The sequence below is a fragment of the Argiope bruennichi genome, chromosome 9 (genome assembly GCF_947563725.1).
Source record: "Argiope bruennichi chromosome 9, qqArgBrue1.1, whole genome shotgun sequence".
Lineage (NCBI taxonomy): Eukaryota > Metazoa > Arthropoda > Arachnida > Araneae > Araneidae > Argiope > Argiope bruennichi.
Window position 1 is genome coordinate 51594086 of NC_079159.1, and position 19773 is coordinate 51613858.

Sequence of the window (19773 nt, forward strand, 5' to 3'; positions counted from 1 at the left end):
AGAAATAAAAAATATTACTGGAATTCTTAAGCAATTATTAATAAAAGCCTTCAACATGGCAAAGAAAGTAATCATATTTAACACTACAATTTAATAAAATAAATGCTTCTTAACAAATGAGAAGTTTACATTGTTCAATATGCAAGTAAGAGGTTTTTTAGAGGCAACTCATTTGTTTGCAAAAGACCATTTGAAATTGATATTCTTTGTGCATGTGTTAATAAATGTTTTATATTCTATTGCTGTGCAATACACAAAACAGCAGAACTTTTGGGGACAAGATGGAATCAAAGTATAAAATAATGCAATAATAAAATACATAAAAAGGTACATGATATTACAAATATGTACATATCAGGAGGAACTACAAATAAAGTAAAAAGAGTTAAAAATTTAGCACATATGTATCAATTTTATAATACAGTTTTGATCCCACAATTGTTTATTCTTTCTTTCATACGCAATACACATATAAAGAGAAAAGCATAACTATTTGCAGTAAAAAAACTATTTAAAAAAGTCAGCAGATCATAGTTTTCTGTTTAGAATTAAATTCCACAGTAAAAAAATCTTTCATTAATAGCACTTTAAGCCAAAATTAAATATTAATAACTAGAACAAATTATAATAAGTCCATAATACACAAGGTATTTCAATGTTTTAATTTAAGTCAAGGTTAAAATTTACTATAGCAATTGAATTCACATGATAGTCCTTAACCTTTTCAAGCCTAATACGGCATGCTTGCACTAATACATTATGGAATTGCTTGAAATCTATCTCAAAAGGGTTAAAATTACATTAGATGTGCATGCGCAATGCAAGTTACAGGTTTATTCTTATTTCCTCCCTCCCCCTGCCCAGATTTACTTGGCAATTTTTAGATTACATTAATCTCCTTTATACCATCCATATCGGAGATATATTGCAAAAAAATCTTAGTAATATGTATATCTATAGCTTAGTGATAAAACCTAAATGAAATAAAAATAAACAAACACTTATTGCAACTTAAAAGAAACTGAACAAGAAATGAATAAAATAACACAGATGGAACAAAATGTGAATAAGTGAAGTAAGGGCTACAGAAATAAAAATAACTTAAAATATGAATATAATTACTACAAACCTGGAACACAATTGCCTTCAGCTGTTTTAGTGTCTCTTGCAAATCCAGGTGGACATTTACAAGTATAACCAGAAGAATGTGACGGTGATAGTAGACACAAATGGCTGCATGTGGCATTTGCACAAGGATTAACAGCTTAAAAAAAAACACACACATTTCCCATTAAAACTACTAAATTGCCAAAAAAAAAGTTTCTAATAACAAAGTAAACAATGTTCTTGATTTTATAAATGCATTATCTCAAAAATACTAAGATTTTAAAAATGCTTTGGCTTTCATTTCAGAAGTTACCACTTATAACTGATTATTTAATTTCTCTAGCTAATGAGTAATATACAAAGAAATTCATTAGGATCTTCTAAGGAAATATGCCTGCTGAAATGTATAATATTTATAAAAAAACTAATAATTAAAAAATTATTAATTCCCTGAACATATAATTTCCCTCACATTTTAATATTTATTAATTCATTAAAAAAAATCAAAATATGTGATACGAGACATGCACAAATTATGATTTTAAAATGTTGGAAGTTAAAGCATAGTACCATCTTCCAGAATGAAACAAGAAAACTGGAAGATTGTCTAAAAACGTGCAACTATTTAAAATGATAATGTTAATTTGTTATATATAATTTCCCTAAACATTTCAATAGTACATAAATACTTACAGGGAGGTTGGAGCACAGGATGACTAACATGAATACCAAGAGGTTGGCTGACTAGATGAGACACTACAGTTTGATTAACTCCCTTATACTTATGGCAAGACAAAACTCTGTTTAACTGTCGATCTGTCCAATATAGAGTATCTTCAAAAATAGTAAGCGAATGAGGATGTAGGAGATACTGTAAGAAATTAGAAAAATTTGTATTATTAGCCAAGTTTAAATGAAAATCAACATTCAAGAAATTACATACATAAAAATAAAATAGAGGAAGCTTACATGATTTTTAGCCAAAACTTGGTGGCGACCAGAACCATCATAGTTACAGAAATCTATATAATCCAATTTACTATCAGCAAAGTAAACACGCTTATTAGGAATATCTATCGTGAGTCCATTAGGCCAAAATATTTTTGTCTGAACTATGACACGCCTTAGGGTGCCATCCATACCACAGCTTTCAATTCTTGGATTCTCACCCCAATCAGTCCAAAACATAATACGAGCTCTATAAAAAATGAATAGATAGCATAATTATGCAGTTTACAAATTAGAATATTATAATACAAAAAAAATCATTTTATTTCTGTGTAATCTGTATAATATTAAATAAGATAAAAATCTAATAATTTCAATTTTTATTTTCATAACATGGAACTCAGAAATTCAGATTTTTATCCCAATACCATTTCGTATTTAACAATATTAATGTTACTTGCACCCAGTTTTACTTAACTCGGACTTATTTTGGCCCCAACAGCTTCAAATTATCCAAGTTCCATTGTACAATGTGAATATAATCTTTAAAATCTATTTAAAATTATCAAAACAACAAATATTTAATGGAGTACTTTGCAGAAGTCATCCCTGAAATGCAAAATAAAAAAATGACCGTAGAAGAGAAAAAATATGTAGATAATTTGTACGGTAAAAAAAATATATATTAAAAGAACATTTGAAAGATATTTATAGATTCCATACAAATCATATGTTTTAAATTTTTCTATCTGAATAATTCAGTTTTTTTTTAACACTAAAATTAACTACAAAATGTAATTTTACTTACCCTTCACTGGGATCAATGGAGAGACCTCTTGGTTGGCTGATATTATCATTCAGTAAAACCATATGATGCTCTCCATTTAATGTTGAAACATCAACAGTTTTCAGTCTAGAATCTACCCAATACAAATTTTTACCAACCCAGTCAACAGCAAGGCCTTCAACTAAATCCAGACCACTTCCAACTATCTTTAATTTGAAAATAGAAATAAACACTTTAGAATTCAGACAACATTATCAAACATTTAAAGAAAAGACAACATATTAAAAATTATAAATAATAAAATTGAAATATTCGTTAGCTTTAAATAATATTAACATACATAGCTTTTAAATTTAATTTCTGAGAAAAAAAAATTTCAGAGGCCTATGTTTTGATAGTGTTTTTCAGCAGAATCTTAAACGAATCACTTTGGATGATTTTATTCTGCTAAGGGAAGAAATGCAATGAGTAAGAAGAGTGCTTTTCCAGAACTCTTTATTAAGTGCATTTTTCTTTCAGCCACTGTTATTTTTGAAGCCAACTTTTATTTTATTTTTGAATTATTAATTCCTTTTGTTTTTACACAAAATTGATGTAATATTCATGTATAATATATATTCTTTTCTGAAATAATGCACATCTCAATTCCTTTTGTCTCACCCATGTTCTAGTGAAATTAAAACAGACTGGTGAATGAGCAAAAGTATGACAAATTTCTATATTTGAACACTGCCATTAATTACAGATAATATAAAACGTAATCAAATTAAAGTCATGAAAATGGTATAATTATTATCTTTGTACTATTCAACGAAACAATTAAATTTATTAAGAATACTCGATACTGGACAATTAAAAAGATTTTTCCATGGAAAATTTCTTCTTTAATGGAAAGATTTTCTGAATTGAATAATATTTTATTTATAAAGCATGATAGTAAACCATTTCATCAATCATGTATGCATCTGATGCATACATAAATATTCTCTATTAAAAATCTCCATACACATATGCTATGCAAATCATAGCTTACTAGATATTCATAAATTAATATACTTGCAAAATGTTTAAAGTTATGATAACATTCAAAGCAAAGCTTACAATTTCAGGTTCTCCACCTTTCTTCAGTCGGAATATTTTCTTTAAGACCATATCTGACCAATAAATTGTGCCAGTTGACATTTCAGAAGCAGTAGCTACAACATTTTCAACTCTAACTGGGACTCGTTCTAATGTTGTTGTGTTCAAATTGGCAACTAATATGGACCGTCGATTGGAAATAACCAAATAAGCACTTGTCCAATCTATTAAAAAAACATTAATTTTTTACAATAAAAAAAATAGAATAAAAGAAAGTACCATCTATTATTTTTTAACTTTTTATACTGAAGTCTTATTAAATCAGTCTTGTATTCAAAGGTTAAAAAATTAATCTCTTGTTTATAAATCCTAAAATGAATAACTTACTTAATGCTTTGCAGGTATGCCGATCAGAAGTTAGTATGTATCCATCTGCACATTGACATTTGAATGAACCTTTGGTATTAATGCACTGCTGACTACAAGATCCAGGAGTAGCACACTCATCAAAATCTGCAATATGCGGAAAACAAAATATATGAATACTAAAATGTGCAGAATTTCAAAGAAACTGTAAGTAAATATTCAAGTTCTTAACATCCAACAATAATTAGAAATATTTATTAAATTATAGAAAAGTAACTTCTACAAATTTTATAAACACTTAATTACATCTTATTCATGAATCTTTTGATACTTTAGATTCAAGAGTAAGATGCAATTAAGAAAGTACAATTGAATTACAATAAAAGTGTTAATAAAAATATTTCAATACATATTTTAATTTAAATTTCAAGTCATGTTGAAACAATTACAAAAAAAATGTATCGCAAGCAAGCAATTATGTGTATAAAAAGTTACCAATATCTAGTTTTCATTAAAAATTTTGTTTCAAAGCTTTGACAGAACGGCACTGAATGAAAAAAAAAATTGGGAAGCTAAAAAAATTAAATTAAGATAAAAAGTTGAAGAAATTTAGAAACAAATATAGTAAAAACAACAAACTTACCAATACATGTTTTAGTATCATTCAATACTTTCCCTTGTGGACAAAGACAAATGGGTCCTGATGGTGTCTCTGAACAATTATGTGTGCAGCCCATATTTTTGGTAGAGCAAGTTTCTAGAGCTGTTAATAGTAATAAGTAAATTTTAAAATTGAAGAATGCATTTTACATAACCAATTCAATCTTCTGATTTCATATTTTTCTTAAAAACTAGGATAAATAATATATGCTAAAAATTATTAAAAATATTACTAGATTAAGACATTTGATTTGGTTAGAATAGTTAAATTTGCCTAGTAAGTTAATTAAAGGAAACAAGAACTGATGAATAGCTTACTGCAGCCAGGTCCTTCATCGGTGCTTTCAGGACAGTCTGATTTTTCATCACATACTTTGGTCAAAGGTATACAACGCCCTGTAACTCCTGGACATGGCCATTCCCCACTCGGACATCCTTCAACAGCAGGACCTATGGAAGAGAATATTGATCATTTTAAATGCAGTTTATGATTTCAATATAAATTCAGATGTTATTACAATTAAATTAAATCATTTTGTAAAATGAGGAAAATGCACCTTGAAAATATCTAGAAAACAGTTAATGTGATAAGATAAAAACGAAAAAAAAAAATATTTTAAGGTCATAATTAAAGGAAAGTATGATAAACATAATAAAAATTTAAACCATCAGGCTAATTAAAAAATTTAATTATAGTCATGAATTATTATATTAAAATCTTTGATGAATCAGATAAAATCTAAAAAAGTTTTAACTTCACAATGTGAATAGGTTTCAAAGATTGACTTCTCGATATAAAAATATATTGAAATAATATTCTTACCACAGGCATGTCGATGATCTTCATCAGAACCATCTCCACAATCATCAGCTCCGTCACATATCCAGGATTTAAACACACAGCGAGTATTATTGCACTTAAAGTGATTAGGAGGACATTCTATTTCACCTGAGAAATATTACAATTAAATTATTTAATAATATACAAACTTATTAACTAAATACTATACACCATTATAAATTGATAGGAAATTTTTTTGAACATGTGTTTAAGATGCATTAAACACATTATTTAGTACAAAAAAAATGCACATTTTTAAAAGAAAAAAGGATTTGCAACAGGAAAAAATATTAGAAATATATAGTTTAAACATTCTTATAGGTAATGATATCAGAATTAGCTTGCAACAAAATGTATGCATTATTTTCACTTCAAAGAAAAGTAATTTAGACCATCAAAAAATTTCGTTTCCTAAATTTTTTAGCATTACCGCTAATAAAAATAACTTGTATCTGTAAAATTCAGTAAAGTTTCAATGAGTAAAGATTTAAAAAAAATCATGTTATAACTACAGATTTGTGTCTTAAAAAATAAGATTTGTAAAAAAGATAAAAAAAACTTAGTACTATTTGTCATGTTTGACAAGATGTAAAGTTAGAAGAGAAGTGCATTATTATAAAATGAAAGAAATATTCAACAAATGTATAATAATATCCATCTTTTGAAGGAAAAATCAGCTTTATATACAATTTATATATTCAAGAAACTTTTTAAAATTTCAAAACTGATAATGTATTAAATTTACCACACGAGCTTGGTTCATCACTTCCGTCTTCACAATCAGCATTTCCATCACAATACCAAGACTTAGGTATACAAATACGAGATGTTCTACACTGAAATGTTTTCTCATGATCACACTGGTCTGGAGCCCTAGAGGCTAGAATAAAAATTAAATTGCAATATACATTCAGAAAAAAAACCATATTTAATAACAATTATTCAATAATAAAATTAAAGTTCTTTTAATCCAAAATAATATGCCTCACGAAATGAAGTACTGTGCAATATATAATAATTAATATTTTAAAGGTTCTTCCATATTTTTATACACAATATTTATTCATGACAAAAATAATATCCAGTCTACATTTGTTTTAAGAAAAACCATTTACATTATTTACTATAAACTAAAGAATAAAGTACAATGGCATGACTTAAAAATATTTAAATATCATACAACACTTTGTAAAATTAATAAATTAAAATAAGAAAATTAACAAGGTATAATTAACCTTTCATTTGCCAAAAGACAAATATATAAAAAGATCAATTTCAAAAATTAAATTCCATTTATTAATAAACCATAATAAAAAAAATGCTCAACATCATTATAAATTATTTAAAGATTTTTTATTGTATGTTGTAACTTATTTGAGTATTCCTTTCATAAAAATGTTGGGTCATTTGAAAATTTAGGAATGTAACAAGAACTAAACAAAAAAATTACATACGACAATTAACTTCATCCGATCCATCTTGACAGTCTGATACTCCATCACAATGGTAACTCTCGTGTATACATTGTTTTAGATTGGCACATTGGAATTGGGAGCTAGTACATGATATTGGAGGACAACTTTGTTCATCAGCTTGATCAAAACAATCGTTATCACCATCACATACCCAGCTTTGTGGTATGCAATGGCCCGATCCAGGACAGGTGAATTGGTAGTAAGCACATGTTTTCTCAGCTGAAAAAGAAAAAGATGATTTATAATAGAGAAAAAAAATGAAGCCTTAATAAATATCACTCGCATCAGGAATAGAATCTATGTACAAATCCAAAGTGTCATCTCATATTATGTTTATTTTTATGATTAGACACTAAAAATCAAGGAATGTTTTTTAAACTTTCCTTTATTTTAAAATCCAGACTAATTTTTTAATTACAGCTAAATCAGCCATTTCGAACAAGACTGTGTAACTCGATTAAAAATTTAGCTTAATGAATAAAATTTCAATTGTGTAAGCAATAGAGTTTTTAAAATTTATCAATTCAATTTCGTAAATAATACTTATGATAAGATTAATAAATTATAAAAATGGGATGTATGAATTTATAAGCAATCATATAACACATAAGTAATATAAATATTCATATAAAGATTGAATATAGCTTTATATAATAAATTAAAATGAATTGAGCTTTATATAGTAAATTTAATAAATGGCTTAGAAACATTTTATTTAAAAGAAAATTTTATTTTCAGAAGTACTCTACTTCTTATTAGTCCATTTTATTAAAGAAATATATATATAATGTTATAGAATTAGTTACAAGAAATGGTATAGAATTAATTTCCAAATTTACTATCAGAAGTAAAGTGTCTAACTTGATTAAAATTTATCAATTATACTACAAGTTACAAAAATTCTAAAATTTTACATTATTACCATGAACATGCAATCCTATCTTTATGAATAAACAAGTCATTAATAATTATGTATAAATAATGAATGTAATGTATGTATTATATATTATTATTATGTATAAAAAGATATACTAACTACAAAAGTCTCCTTCATCTGAACCATCACCACAATCATTTTCAGAATCACACTTCCATGATTTGGGTATACACCTTCCATTTTCACATGGAAATTCTGTTGCTTCACATGTAACATTCACTACATAAAAAAAGGCCGGTATCTTATAACTGTTATTATTACAAAAATATTTTGATCAAACTATCAGTATAGGAAGCAATATAAAAAATTTCAGAAGATATGGTTGAAAAAAATCCATATTTTCAAATGAAATATAACTTACCACATCCCATTTCATCTGAATAATCACCACAGTCATTATCAGAATCGCATCTAAATGATTGAGGTATGCATCTGCCTCCAGCACATGCAAATTCACGGGGTCCACAGGTACTTTCTGTAGGAAATAAAATCAATGTCCTATCTCTACTTATAAGAAATATATATTCCCATTTAAGTCATTCATATAAGACAAATATCTAATGCAAACATTAAAAAAAAACAATAAAATTATACTAAGTGGAGCTCCACAACTTTTAAATTAAATATCAAGCAATTATAATAACATATTAAGTATATAAAGTAAATATAACAAATTTTATGTATATTTTCAAAAGATGCCTTACTTGAGCAATTTTGCATTTCATCAGAATTATCCAAGCAATCATCATCTCCATCACAAACCCATGTTTTAGGAATGCAACGCTGATTGTCACAAGTGAAATCCCAGGAATTTGGACATGCTTGAACAGGTGGTTCAGCATCAGGGTCCGGTTGACATGTTCGATGGTCTTCAGCTAATCTTTCCCCATATGGACAGCCACATGAAGCTTTCAGTCCAGGACCATTACTGTTATTAGTTGGTATTGGAAAGCAGAATTTCTGGCAGTTGCCATTATTGTTGTAACATGGATGGCGATCTACAAATATAGGGAATAAATGTTTGACTAAAAACGATCTATTCAAACGTAGAAACACAATAACAAGAAATGTGAAAAATTGAACATACGATCAATGGCTTGGTTTTCTCGACTAAAAACTTTAATGCCATATAAACGGCTGCCTTCTTCAACACTGGCAACTATTTCTTCTCCAACACCAGTTTCTTTGTCCATTCTCAAAATAGCATCAAGCCTCCAATCAGTTACATATAAGAAGTCTTTCAAAGAAAAAGGAAATTAGTTTGCATACATAACATAAATGACAAGTATGCATATTTTTAAAAACAAAATAAATCTATGGTTTATAAAAAATTTCTAAGTGTAGACTATATGCACTTTTAATATTTCAAGACATTAAATTTTTCAAAAATTCGACATAATTTTAAATATTGAGGACAGATAAAAAAGATAGCAGAATCACTTTATGCAAATTGTAAATAAATATTTATTAGTGTAAGTTTCACATGATTAACTAATTTAAAGCAATTTTTAAAAAAGAAATTGTTTGTAGTAATAATTTATGTAAAATATTACAGCCAGGTGTATAATAGTGATTCATGAATTTTTCAAGCAAGTTGCATTTACAACAGAAAAATATTTAATTATGAACTAAATCACATAAAAATCTTGCCAATAAAAAAAATGAACTTAAAAAAAACTAAAAAATTTTCAAAACTGATGTACATTATAATTTATAATGAGGTTGTCATTAAAAATATACCGCATTCTTGAAAAATGCAGACCACTTAACATTTGAAACAAAATAAATTAAAAACTCACTATGGTGAATGACTAGAGAGAAAGGATGTTTAATTCTTGGTGATGTTATAGTTTGTACATCATTTCCGTCCAGATCTGCATGCTGAATGTGATCCAACAGAGCATCACACCAGTACAGGCGATCTTTTTGATAATCTATAGCCAAGCCATTTGGCCAACCAAGAAGAACACCTCTGAAAACCATCAAATGAGAACCATCTAAATGAGCTCTGCTGATATTAGCTGGACGGTCCCATTCTGAATAGAAGACGTATCTGAAATTGAAAACCTTCGTAAATAATAATTTAATAAATGTGAATTAGTTGAATAAAAAAAAAAAAACTTTTAAAAGAATTTTCTGAATATTTAAATTTCAAGACAGTTTTTGAAAAGTAATACTTCTAATGTATATATATATGTCTGGTACAATATGGCCAAGTACAACTCTTGCAAAAGAAGAAAAAAAAAAAAAAATCAAACAAAAAACATATGTAAAATTACTCATGAGAGCAGAAAGCTTAATACTAAAAATAATCAATATTCTGATAATTAAAGAAAAATGGTAAAAAATGAATTAAAAGTATCAGAAAAATTACTAACAGCAAAACTGAGAACAAATGTGATACATTGAATGTTAAGAATAGAGCAATTTTCTAGTCCAAGAACATAATTTGAATTAATCATATTTCAAACATTATTTATAACTTTAAATACAAATTTTTGTTATAATAATTCATTGTCAGCATTCTGGACAAGATCAATTAGGTATTGTATGTGAAAAATTTAGATGTAGAAAAATACAAAATTTGCAGGTGTAATTCATTTCATTCAATGGTTTTTTTATGCACATTTGAACATAATTCTTATATTTTAGAATATTAATATTCTATAAATTCATCAATTTCAAATAATATTTTACATTAATTAAATAAATTTAATACATTATTATAACAAATTTAATACATCATTATTATCTCACCCTTTGTTTGGATGAACAACAATAGCTCGAGGTCTCTTAAGATTCCTTAACAGTGTCCTGCGATATTGGAAATTCAATGTGCTTATCACATTCAGAGTTCCCTTTCGGCTGTCAATATAATACAAATTGTTTGATACCCAGTCTAAAGCCAAACCTTCTACTCCTTCATTCTGTGAAGCTAAAACATTTGTTTGTCCTAAAAAATAAAATTATTAATAGAAACTAACATTTAAATAATATACTAACTATAAAATGCTTCTAGAAAAAATTTGTTCAGTGTCTTAAAAATTTCTTATTCTCAGTTCTTTAGTCTAAAAAATGTTGCTACACAATAAATTTTTACAGAAAAAAATTTTACAACAGAAAATCTGTAATATTTATAACTATAATAAAATTATCAAATATGAAATCTGTGAACAAGCATTGTCAAATATCCAAGAAGTGTTTCTTTTAGCACATATATAAATAAAGTTATATTTGTAATATTAAATGTATAATTTTAATCTAAAATATGTCAACTATGTGAAGATTTAAATTTTCACCGTCATAAAATCAGCAATTTTTTGAAATATGCAAGCTCACCTGTTCCATCAACATTTATACGATAAATGACATCCAAGATGACATCAGAATAGTATATGAACCCTTGCTGTGCATCAAAATCAAGACCCACAAATCTGGCACTTTTACTAACAATAGGAATCATTGCATCAGGAAATCCATTAGCTACAGGATGCAGTACCACTCCACGTACAAACTTCTGCTGAGCATACAACAGAAATTCTTCAACCTCTGAAATATTTATAAGAAATTAGATAATTTTAATAATACATTTTGGGAACAACTTTCTGAAAATTATATGAGAAATTATACTAATACTGGAATCATTTGAACAATTTTCATTAAAGAAAAATACTAATTCTAAATTAATTTTTTAATTACTATCAGAAGATTGCAAATTACAGTATGTAATAAAAATGAAATCAGGATTAAAAAACAATATGACAAGGCATTCACATACAAGAGTCAAAATATTCAATGTAAAATAATATATAATAACAATATATACAAATGCTTGATTTAAGAAGTATATTATTTAACTAAAAATATAAATTTTAAAGATAAAAGAATGAGAAAAAGAAACAGAAATCGTTTAAAATTATATACAACATTTATAATTTAAATACTGATCAATAAAATATTCTGAAACAGTTTTTTAACAAAAAAGACTAAATACTTTTATATAAAGCATACAAATAATTTAGAACACGATTAAGAATTGAACATATAATAGTGCTAATAGGTCAGTAAGTTAGAAGAAATATAAATTACATACTTCTACAAGTTTTTTCATTTTGTGATATTTCATAGCCAATGCTACAGACGCAACGGTAACCAAGATTAAAACTATCAGCAGAACGTGTCAGAAGGCACATGTGTTCACATCCACCATTGCTAAAATAACATGGGTTCACAACTGAAAATATAAAAAAAAATATGTAATTTTAAGAAATTAAGATTACATTTTACATTAAATTTACAATTCATGCTATTAAAATGGAGACAAATTAAAACTAATATTGCAATAGTTAATAATTTGTTTGCACAGTAAAGATTATATATTATATATATATATATACACAGTATGTTCATTTTATTCAATCTATCATATTTCCGACATTTACCACAAGTATATGGGGAAAAGCAATAAGTAACATTATGCAAATTAATTTTTAAAAATAAAAAATTGCAGTATTTATTATAAACGTTACAGATAAACTCTTCATTATGTAATATTAAGTAAAAATAAACAAATTTCCTCATAAGATTTTTTTAAAAATTCTTCTAAAATAAGAATATATTACATACTTGTATTATAAAGCAAAAGCAACATTAATAAAAAAATACTACAGCCATTTTTTAATATATAAATTTAGACTTGATTGTATTATGATTATACACTGTAATCCCCATTAGTACAAAATACTTAACAATATTGTTACATCTTACAGCATGATATTGTACAGCATTCAGAATACCAAATAACATTGTACAGATACAGCACAATATCTTATACCAACATGTTGTCATCAAAATAATTAACATCTAACAGCAATGCATTATTTACCAACAGGTTGACGTAGATAATGGTATGCCTTGATTGCTTTGGGTTCTTTCAGCAATGATCGGTCTCTATAAATCGTCTCAACAGTCTGAGAATTATTATACAGATCTGTTTTCAAGACGCCTTGTCGAGTACTATCAGTCCAATAAATAAAATTTTCAAACATTGTTAGTTTGCTTGGAGATGGAACACGAGTGCTTCCCCGGATGATTGAAGTTCTAAAAATAAATTTGAAATTAAGTAAGCAAATAATAACAATATATACTATAAAATATTTAAGTTCCTTTAATACATTTAATGTTTCGGAAACTAATAATATTTACCTTCCACTGCCATCATAATTACATGCAACTATTTGATCAAGTTGAGAATCGCACCAAAACAATCTCTTTGCCACATAATCAAGTGTTAATCCAGATGCTTTATAGATGAAATTGCTCACTATTGTCACTCTAATTGTACCATCCATATTAGCGCGATCTATATTGTCAGTGTCACTAAAAAACATTAATCTGGAAAAGAAAATGCACATCAAAATGCATAAAATCAGAACACTGCTTATGACAACATTAATGCCAGTAATATGCAAATTATATAAAATAAAGAGCAAACAGAAAGGTTCGAAAAATTAAAACAATTCAATGCCATTATTCAATAGGTTGTCTTCTCTTAGGTTTATCTTTAATCTTCTCTTAGGTTTATCTTAGGCCTATCTTAATAAAAAAAAAAAATGAGAGCTGAGCCTCAACAGAATATAGCATTATGTTAAGATTTTTTACTCTTAATTACATGATATTTCAAAGTTATTGGAAAAAAATGTAAAAATATTGGTTAATTTGTATTTTAATTTTGGGAAAAAAAAACTTTAATAGCATGAACAATCCATGAAGTAATTATATGCCAAATACAGTAGCTTTAGATTTAATAACGTATCCAGTACAATGTTTTGAACAATTTTCTCAATATGCAAGTCATAATTTACAGATATATATTCACAGTTTAGCATATTATCATGATAAAATTTTAAAAAGCATAAAACATTAGCAAATATTTAGAACAAAACTGAAATAATTTTTTTACGCAAACTTGAAGAAATTGAAATGTTCATACCCTAAGTGTGGGTCCAAAGCAATATCTAATGGAGATGACAAATTTCGGCTAATAAGTATAGTGTGTCGACTTCCATCCAATTCCATTACATCAATTTTTTGTCCAATTGCATCAACAACATAAAGTTTGTTTCCAATCCAATCGATTGCAAATGCTGTTGGACTCCAAGGAAAAGAAACATTAAAATCAGGAATATGTTCAGCGTCTCTCCAATTATCAAGTTTAATGGAATAAATCTACAAAGAAAAGAGAGCAGATAGTTTTAAAATAATCAAAAAGTTATTAAATTTAACAAAACTCATGTAAACCAAACTGATACATGATAAGTTATCAGTATAAATTTTCAGTATTTTATGAAAAATAAAAATCAGTATTTATAAAAATCAGTATTTTATGAATGAAAAATGGGTTTCTTTTATACAAATCTAAAGAATAATTTTCAAGATCTGAATACAGTTTATCATACCATATAGAAATCATAAGAAATGCATCGGGATTTTGAAATTTGGCCTTTAAAATACAAAAGAATCATTTCAGTCTTTTTACTCTAATTTTTTTAATCAATTTTTCAGATCATGCTTTAAAATTCTGTATGAGAGTCTAGAAAAAATTTTCTTTTAATCAGCAAAAGGGTATCTTTTTAGCATAACATCAAGAAAAAAAATTTCAGTACTTGATTTTAAAGACTACCAAAAAGCACCGAGAATCTTGCAAAATTTAAAAAATATACTCAAATGCATATATATAGATCAAATCATATGCGAATCGCATGCTAATTAATTTGACGAATTAAACTGCCAATTTAGCGACATTTTTTCTTGGCACTTTTTGGTCAATGTTACAACTGACAAGTACCAAAATTCTTTAAATTAATCTCATTTTGCAAAATAATTTTCAACCATTTACTAATTCATATGTTTGTATAACTGTTGATTTTAAATCTAAAATTAGGATTAGTTTGATGTAAGCTATTATATGTTCGAGTATGAAAATGCCTTTTAAGGTTAAACTGCACATCCAACCTGATGGTAGAATAACAATATAGGTAAGTTTTCTTAGAGGAAGTTGTTCATCACTTCTAATCAGTTATCATGATTGTAATGCATGATGACAAAGAACCTTTTAAATTCCTAACTTTATTTCTATGGGTACTTTTAATTAAGTTTGAATTTAGTTAAGTTTAAGTTTAGTTTAGTTAAGTTTCCTGAGTTTTTTGGGTTTCAATAGACCAATTACTTTTTTTAAAAAAAAAGTTTAAACAGAAGTAAAAGAAATTCATACTTTTCGAGTCACAGTATCTGACCAGAATAATAAATTCTTTTGGTAATGAAAATCCAGTCCACTAGCAGCAGTAGTATTTGTCACTAATTCCAACAATGAACCTTCAGAATTTACTTTGTAAATGGCACTATGGTGAGTAAAAAGGAGTCTCATTGCAGAGCCTATAAAAGCAAATCTATGTATGAGTTGACATAAAATCATCAGTGTTTTAGGAGATAAACAACATTACTCTTATCAATATAAAGAATACTAAATGACAAAGTATATAATTTGTTGAAATAAATTTCTTACTGTTTCGAGCCCTGCAATGTCTTGGTGGTACAAGAGTATAATCAGCAACACAGGAACAAATGTAACTTCCCACAGTATTAAAACAAACTTGTTCACAGTAACCCCATTCGAGACATTCATTTAAATCTGAAAATGACATGGATGTTACTTATATCATAAAATCAAATGAAGAAATAACATAAAACAATATCTACAGTAACAAATTTTTTTAAAAAATTAAAAATATAATTTCCCCAATTGCATAAAACATTGAGACATAAAAATATATTTACATTTTTTTTTTACTGTGAGTAATGTAATTATAGAAAGAACACAAAAATATTACTAGCAAATTTGAACTTTTAATGTCAGTTATTAAAAATGAAAGAATGAACTCAAAACAATACATACCTACACATTTTTGAGAATTAGTTGGATCTACTTTCATACCAGGTCCACAATAGCATTCACCTCCTTCTAATGATGCACGACATGCATACTCGCATCGCAAAGACGCACACAATTGTGATGCTATTCAAAAATATATATAATTTTATCCATAAATTTCCCAAAGTAAATAAAAGCTAGCATGAAAATGAAACCATTTAAAAAAATTATTGATGCTTATAAAAGTCATTCTTAAAGTAAATCTTCACCCGGATGTTAGCAATAACAACTAGCTAATCACATTTTATATTCAAACGTTATTGGCACCTTTGAGAATTTAAATAATGTGTATTTTATACATGTTTCTATAGTTTCAATAAAGAATTTCAGTGAGTTATTGATAATTAAGAGGTTAAATTTTATTCAATATATAAAGATAGATAAGTGGAACAGTTACAATATAATAAATTATAACTAAAGCAATAGAAAATTCTAGGAATTTATGTCCTTTGGCCATATTTGTAAATGCAAAGAAAAGAATTCAACATAAAAAGACAATAAATTATTATAACACAATTAATACAACAATATGTTGATTTCATCAAGTTCCTTCAGATACACATTTTAACCTCCTCTAAGTTAATGACTTTTGATGGAATTAACCAGTAATAATATTTAACCTCATTGGTACTCTCGTTTCTAGCTTCTTCCAATAATTCACAACAATCTTACTTTAACAAAGACTTTATCTTATATATAAGTAGGGTGTCCAATAAATAATATGAAAGTCAACTTAATGATTCACTATTATATATATAACTTGGCAACATTTTTGGCAATCAAATTTGACACCAAATATTTGTTTGGGAAATACTTCGTCTTGAGTTTTGATTTTTAAAACATAGGGAAATTTCCAGAAAATGCAACTCCTTCACCCTCTCAGAAGTGAAAGGCAATAAACAGTAAAATAATAAAAAGCATCATGAGTGTTAAAAAAATATACAATGTCACCTTCAATTTAAAATCCCAAAAGAGAATTAGGAATTCACTAAGATTAAATGCAGCTTACAATTTATAATGAGTAAGTTATTAACTTACAACATGCATGTTTTTCATCAGCACCATCATCACAATCACGCACACCATCGCACAGCTTTTTCTTATCAATACATTTTTTCTCAGCTGGACACAAAAATCTTGAATCGGGACACGATATCAAAGCTAAAATTAAAAACAAGACAATTATATTTTGATTTATTATGCAAATAAGGTAAAATTAAAAGTACAAAAAAGTTAATCTTAGTAGCTTACTGCAATTGACTTCATCAGAATGGTCTGTACAATCAGCATGTCCATCACATCGCCACCTCATAGGAATACAGATAGCATTTGTGCAACGGAATTGCCCAGAGTTACAAGGAGGAAATTCTGCAGAAAAATATCATCAGATAAAATATGAGTATAATTTTAAAGTCCCTCAAAAGAGAGAAACAGAAATATTTCCTATTTATCTTTTCATTATTCAATATATTTTCTTTCTACATTTATTTTTAACACTGAAACACTAGTTGCAATAAATTGCTTTTTTTACACTATGAAGATGAAAGTCAAGGGCTCTTATAAAATTTGTGAAGCATTTCCATCTGTAATAGCAATATATATCAAAATCAATTATATTTTGGTAAAAATATAACTTCAAAATTATCTTTATTAACTTTACTTTTATGACATTACTAATTTTTATTAACTTATGACATTACTAATGTACTTGATAAGAATCCTCTAATGGCAATCTAAGTTTTCCAGGCCCATTCTTTTAAACCTAATATATAAAATTCTCATGTCACGGTGTTTGTGTTCTTACCGAAACGGCTCGACCGATTTTTATGAATTTTTTTATGTGTATTTGGTAGGTATGAGAATAGGTCGTAAAGCATATTTCATAACGCTAGGTAATTAGGGTGTCCCTATCCAGAATTTTTTTCTATTTTTTTGGCAAAAATTCTTTGTATTTTTATTTGGCATCAAAAAATACCTATAACCCCAAATTTTCCTCCTCCTACCCCACTCATCCATTTTTTAATCGCGATTGTAGTATTTTTGTATGAACTATATCCAAATAATTAACCCGTCGACATGCGCATCCAAAAGCTATAAGATCCATCTGCTAACACATTCTCGGACCAATTGTTAGATATCGGCGATGGAAAAGTTGCTGTCTATAAAAATACTGGATGCATAAAATTGCCCACTCATTTCTGCACAATCGTTGATTCGCAAAATGCTCTCATTGACCGCATATTTCAAGATGTATGCACACAATACATGCGTGGCTGGCAGAAAGAGTAATTTTGGCAGCAAAAAATGTGGACATCGACGATTTAAACTTCAAAAAACAGCAGTCGCTGCCAGGTGACTTGGTATACTTTGAACTCACTGGATATGCCAGGCATGTCACTACACCTTCTACGACTGAAAGTTAGATCTCCAATTATTTTATTTCGGAATTTGAAACCACCACGGTTGTGCAATGGCACGCGATTGGTCATTAAAAAATTGTTGAAAACCGTTATTGAAGCCACCATTTTGAATGGCAAATTCCGAGCCGAAAATGTTTTGCTGCCACGAATTCCAATGATTCTCATAGATGTGCCAGCTGAATTCAAACGCGTTCAATTTCCTATTAGATTGGCATTCGCAATGACAATCAATAAGTCGCAAGGCCAAACGATGTCTGTTTGTGGTTTAGATTTGGGAACACAATGTTTTTCACACGGATTTCCATCGCGGCATGTTCTCGCGTGGGCAAGCCATCGAGCTTATTTGCGTTGGCTAAAGACGGACTGACAAAGAATATCGTACACTCAATTGCTCTTCGAAACGAATATTCATTTTCCTTATTTCATTTTTATACTTTAGGATAAAAAAATATATTACTTTTTTCACTTTTAAGAGATCAAACAATGTATATGTTCGTTACGTTAATGAAATACATTGTATTGAGAAAATAAATGGTTGGTGTTTTTTTGTTTTTATCGGCGATCCTCGTCTACAGCGCTCCATTCCCCTTTCTGTCATGGATCCCATCCCCACACACTTACAATGCATTTGTTATTTTTTAACTAACAACCAAAATATTCACTAGAAATAATTTATATGGCAGAACAACGTTTGCCGGGTCAGATAGTAATTTATAATTTACATATGTCATCTTTACAACCTCAAATCAATAAAGTAATTTTAACATTCCAGCATTCATATTTCTTTGACTTAAGCATATATAGTATTAACATTTGCATGAGTTTTGCATTGGTACATTCATCATGCATCTTAGCGTGTTCATTCCTCTAATTGATATGTTCCAAGCTACTTAAATTAGTTTTAGGATGATTTCTCTACCAGCTACAAAATAAATTTTAAAAACTGTACACAAAAAAATGCCTTTTTATAATAAGGATCAGACAAAATTTATTGTTACTTACCACATTCAGCTTCATCAGAATTATCACCACAATCATTCCAATGGTCACATTTCTTACTCTCATCAATACACTTCGCACCATTCGCACACCGAAATTCATTTAGTCTACATTTTGTGGTATCTGAAAAGGAGAGAAAAATATTCAAATGATTCAACTAAAC

At 27.7% G+C, this 19773-nt stretch overlaps 1 protein-coding gene across 1 annotated transcript in view; it reads right to left on the minus strand.

Moving 5' to 3' along the window:
• Positions 1-19773, minus strand: part of LOC129984396 (low-density lipoprotein receptor-related protein 2-like) — a 112338-nt gene that overhangs the window by 40342 nt on the left and 52223 nt on the right. Inside the window, exons 5-32 of the mRNA XM_056094276.1 lie at positions 19614-19733; positions 17443-17559; positions 17230-17352; positions 16156-16275; positions 15766-15891; positions 15475-15635; positions 14194-14429; positions 13407-13595; positions 13087-13301; positions 12295-12435; positions 11541-11750; positions 10959-11154; positions 10001-10254; positions 9289-9438; positions 8906-9199; positions 8563-8676; positions 8301-8420; positions 7244-7483; positions 6535-6669; positions 5772-5897; positions 5267-5398; positions 4932-5051; positions 4310-4435; positions 3944-4146; positions 2864-3048; positions 2077-2305; positions 1801-1978; positions 1130-1264 (exon numbers count right to left, since the gene is read on the minus strand). Coding sequence (XP_055950251.1) covers positions 1130-1264; positions 1801-1978; positions 2077-2305; positions 2864-3048; positions 3944-4146; positions 4310-4435; positions 4932-5051; positions 5267-5398; positions 5772-5897; positions 6535-6669; positions 7244-7483; positions 8301-8420; positions 8563-8676; positions 8906-9199; positions 9289-9438; positions 10001-10254; positions 10959-11154; positions 11541-11750; positions 12295-12435; positions 13087-13301; positions 13407-13595; positions 14194-14429; positions 15475-15635; positions 15766-15891; positions 16156-16275; positions 17230-17352; positions 17443-17559; positions 19614-19733 — 4695 coding nt within the window. The remainder of the gene's footprint in view (positions 1-1129; positions 1265-1800; positions 1979-2076; positions 2306-2863; positions 3049-3943; positions 4147-4309; positions 4436-4931; positions 5052-5266; positions 5399-5771; positions 5898-6534; positions 6670-7243; positions 7484-8300; positions 8421-8562; positions 8677-8905; positions 9200-9288; positions 9439-10000; positions 10255-10958; positions 11155-11540; positions 11751-12294; positions 12436-13086; positions 13302-13406; positions 13596-14193; positions 14430-15474; positions 15636-15765; positions 15892-16155; positions 16276-17229; positions 17353-17442; positions 17560-19613; positions 19734-19773) is intronic.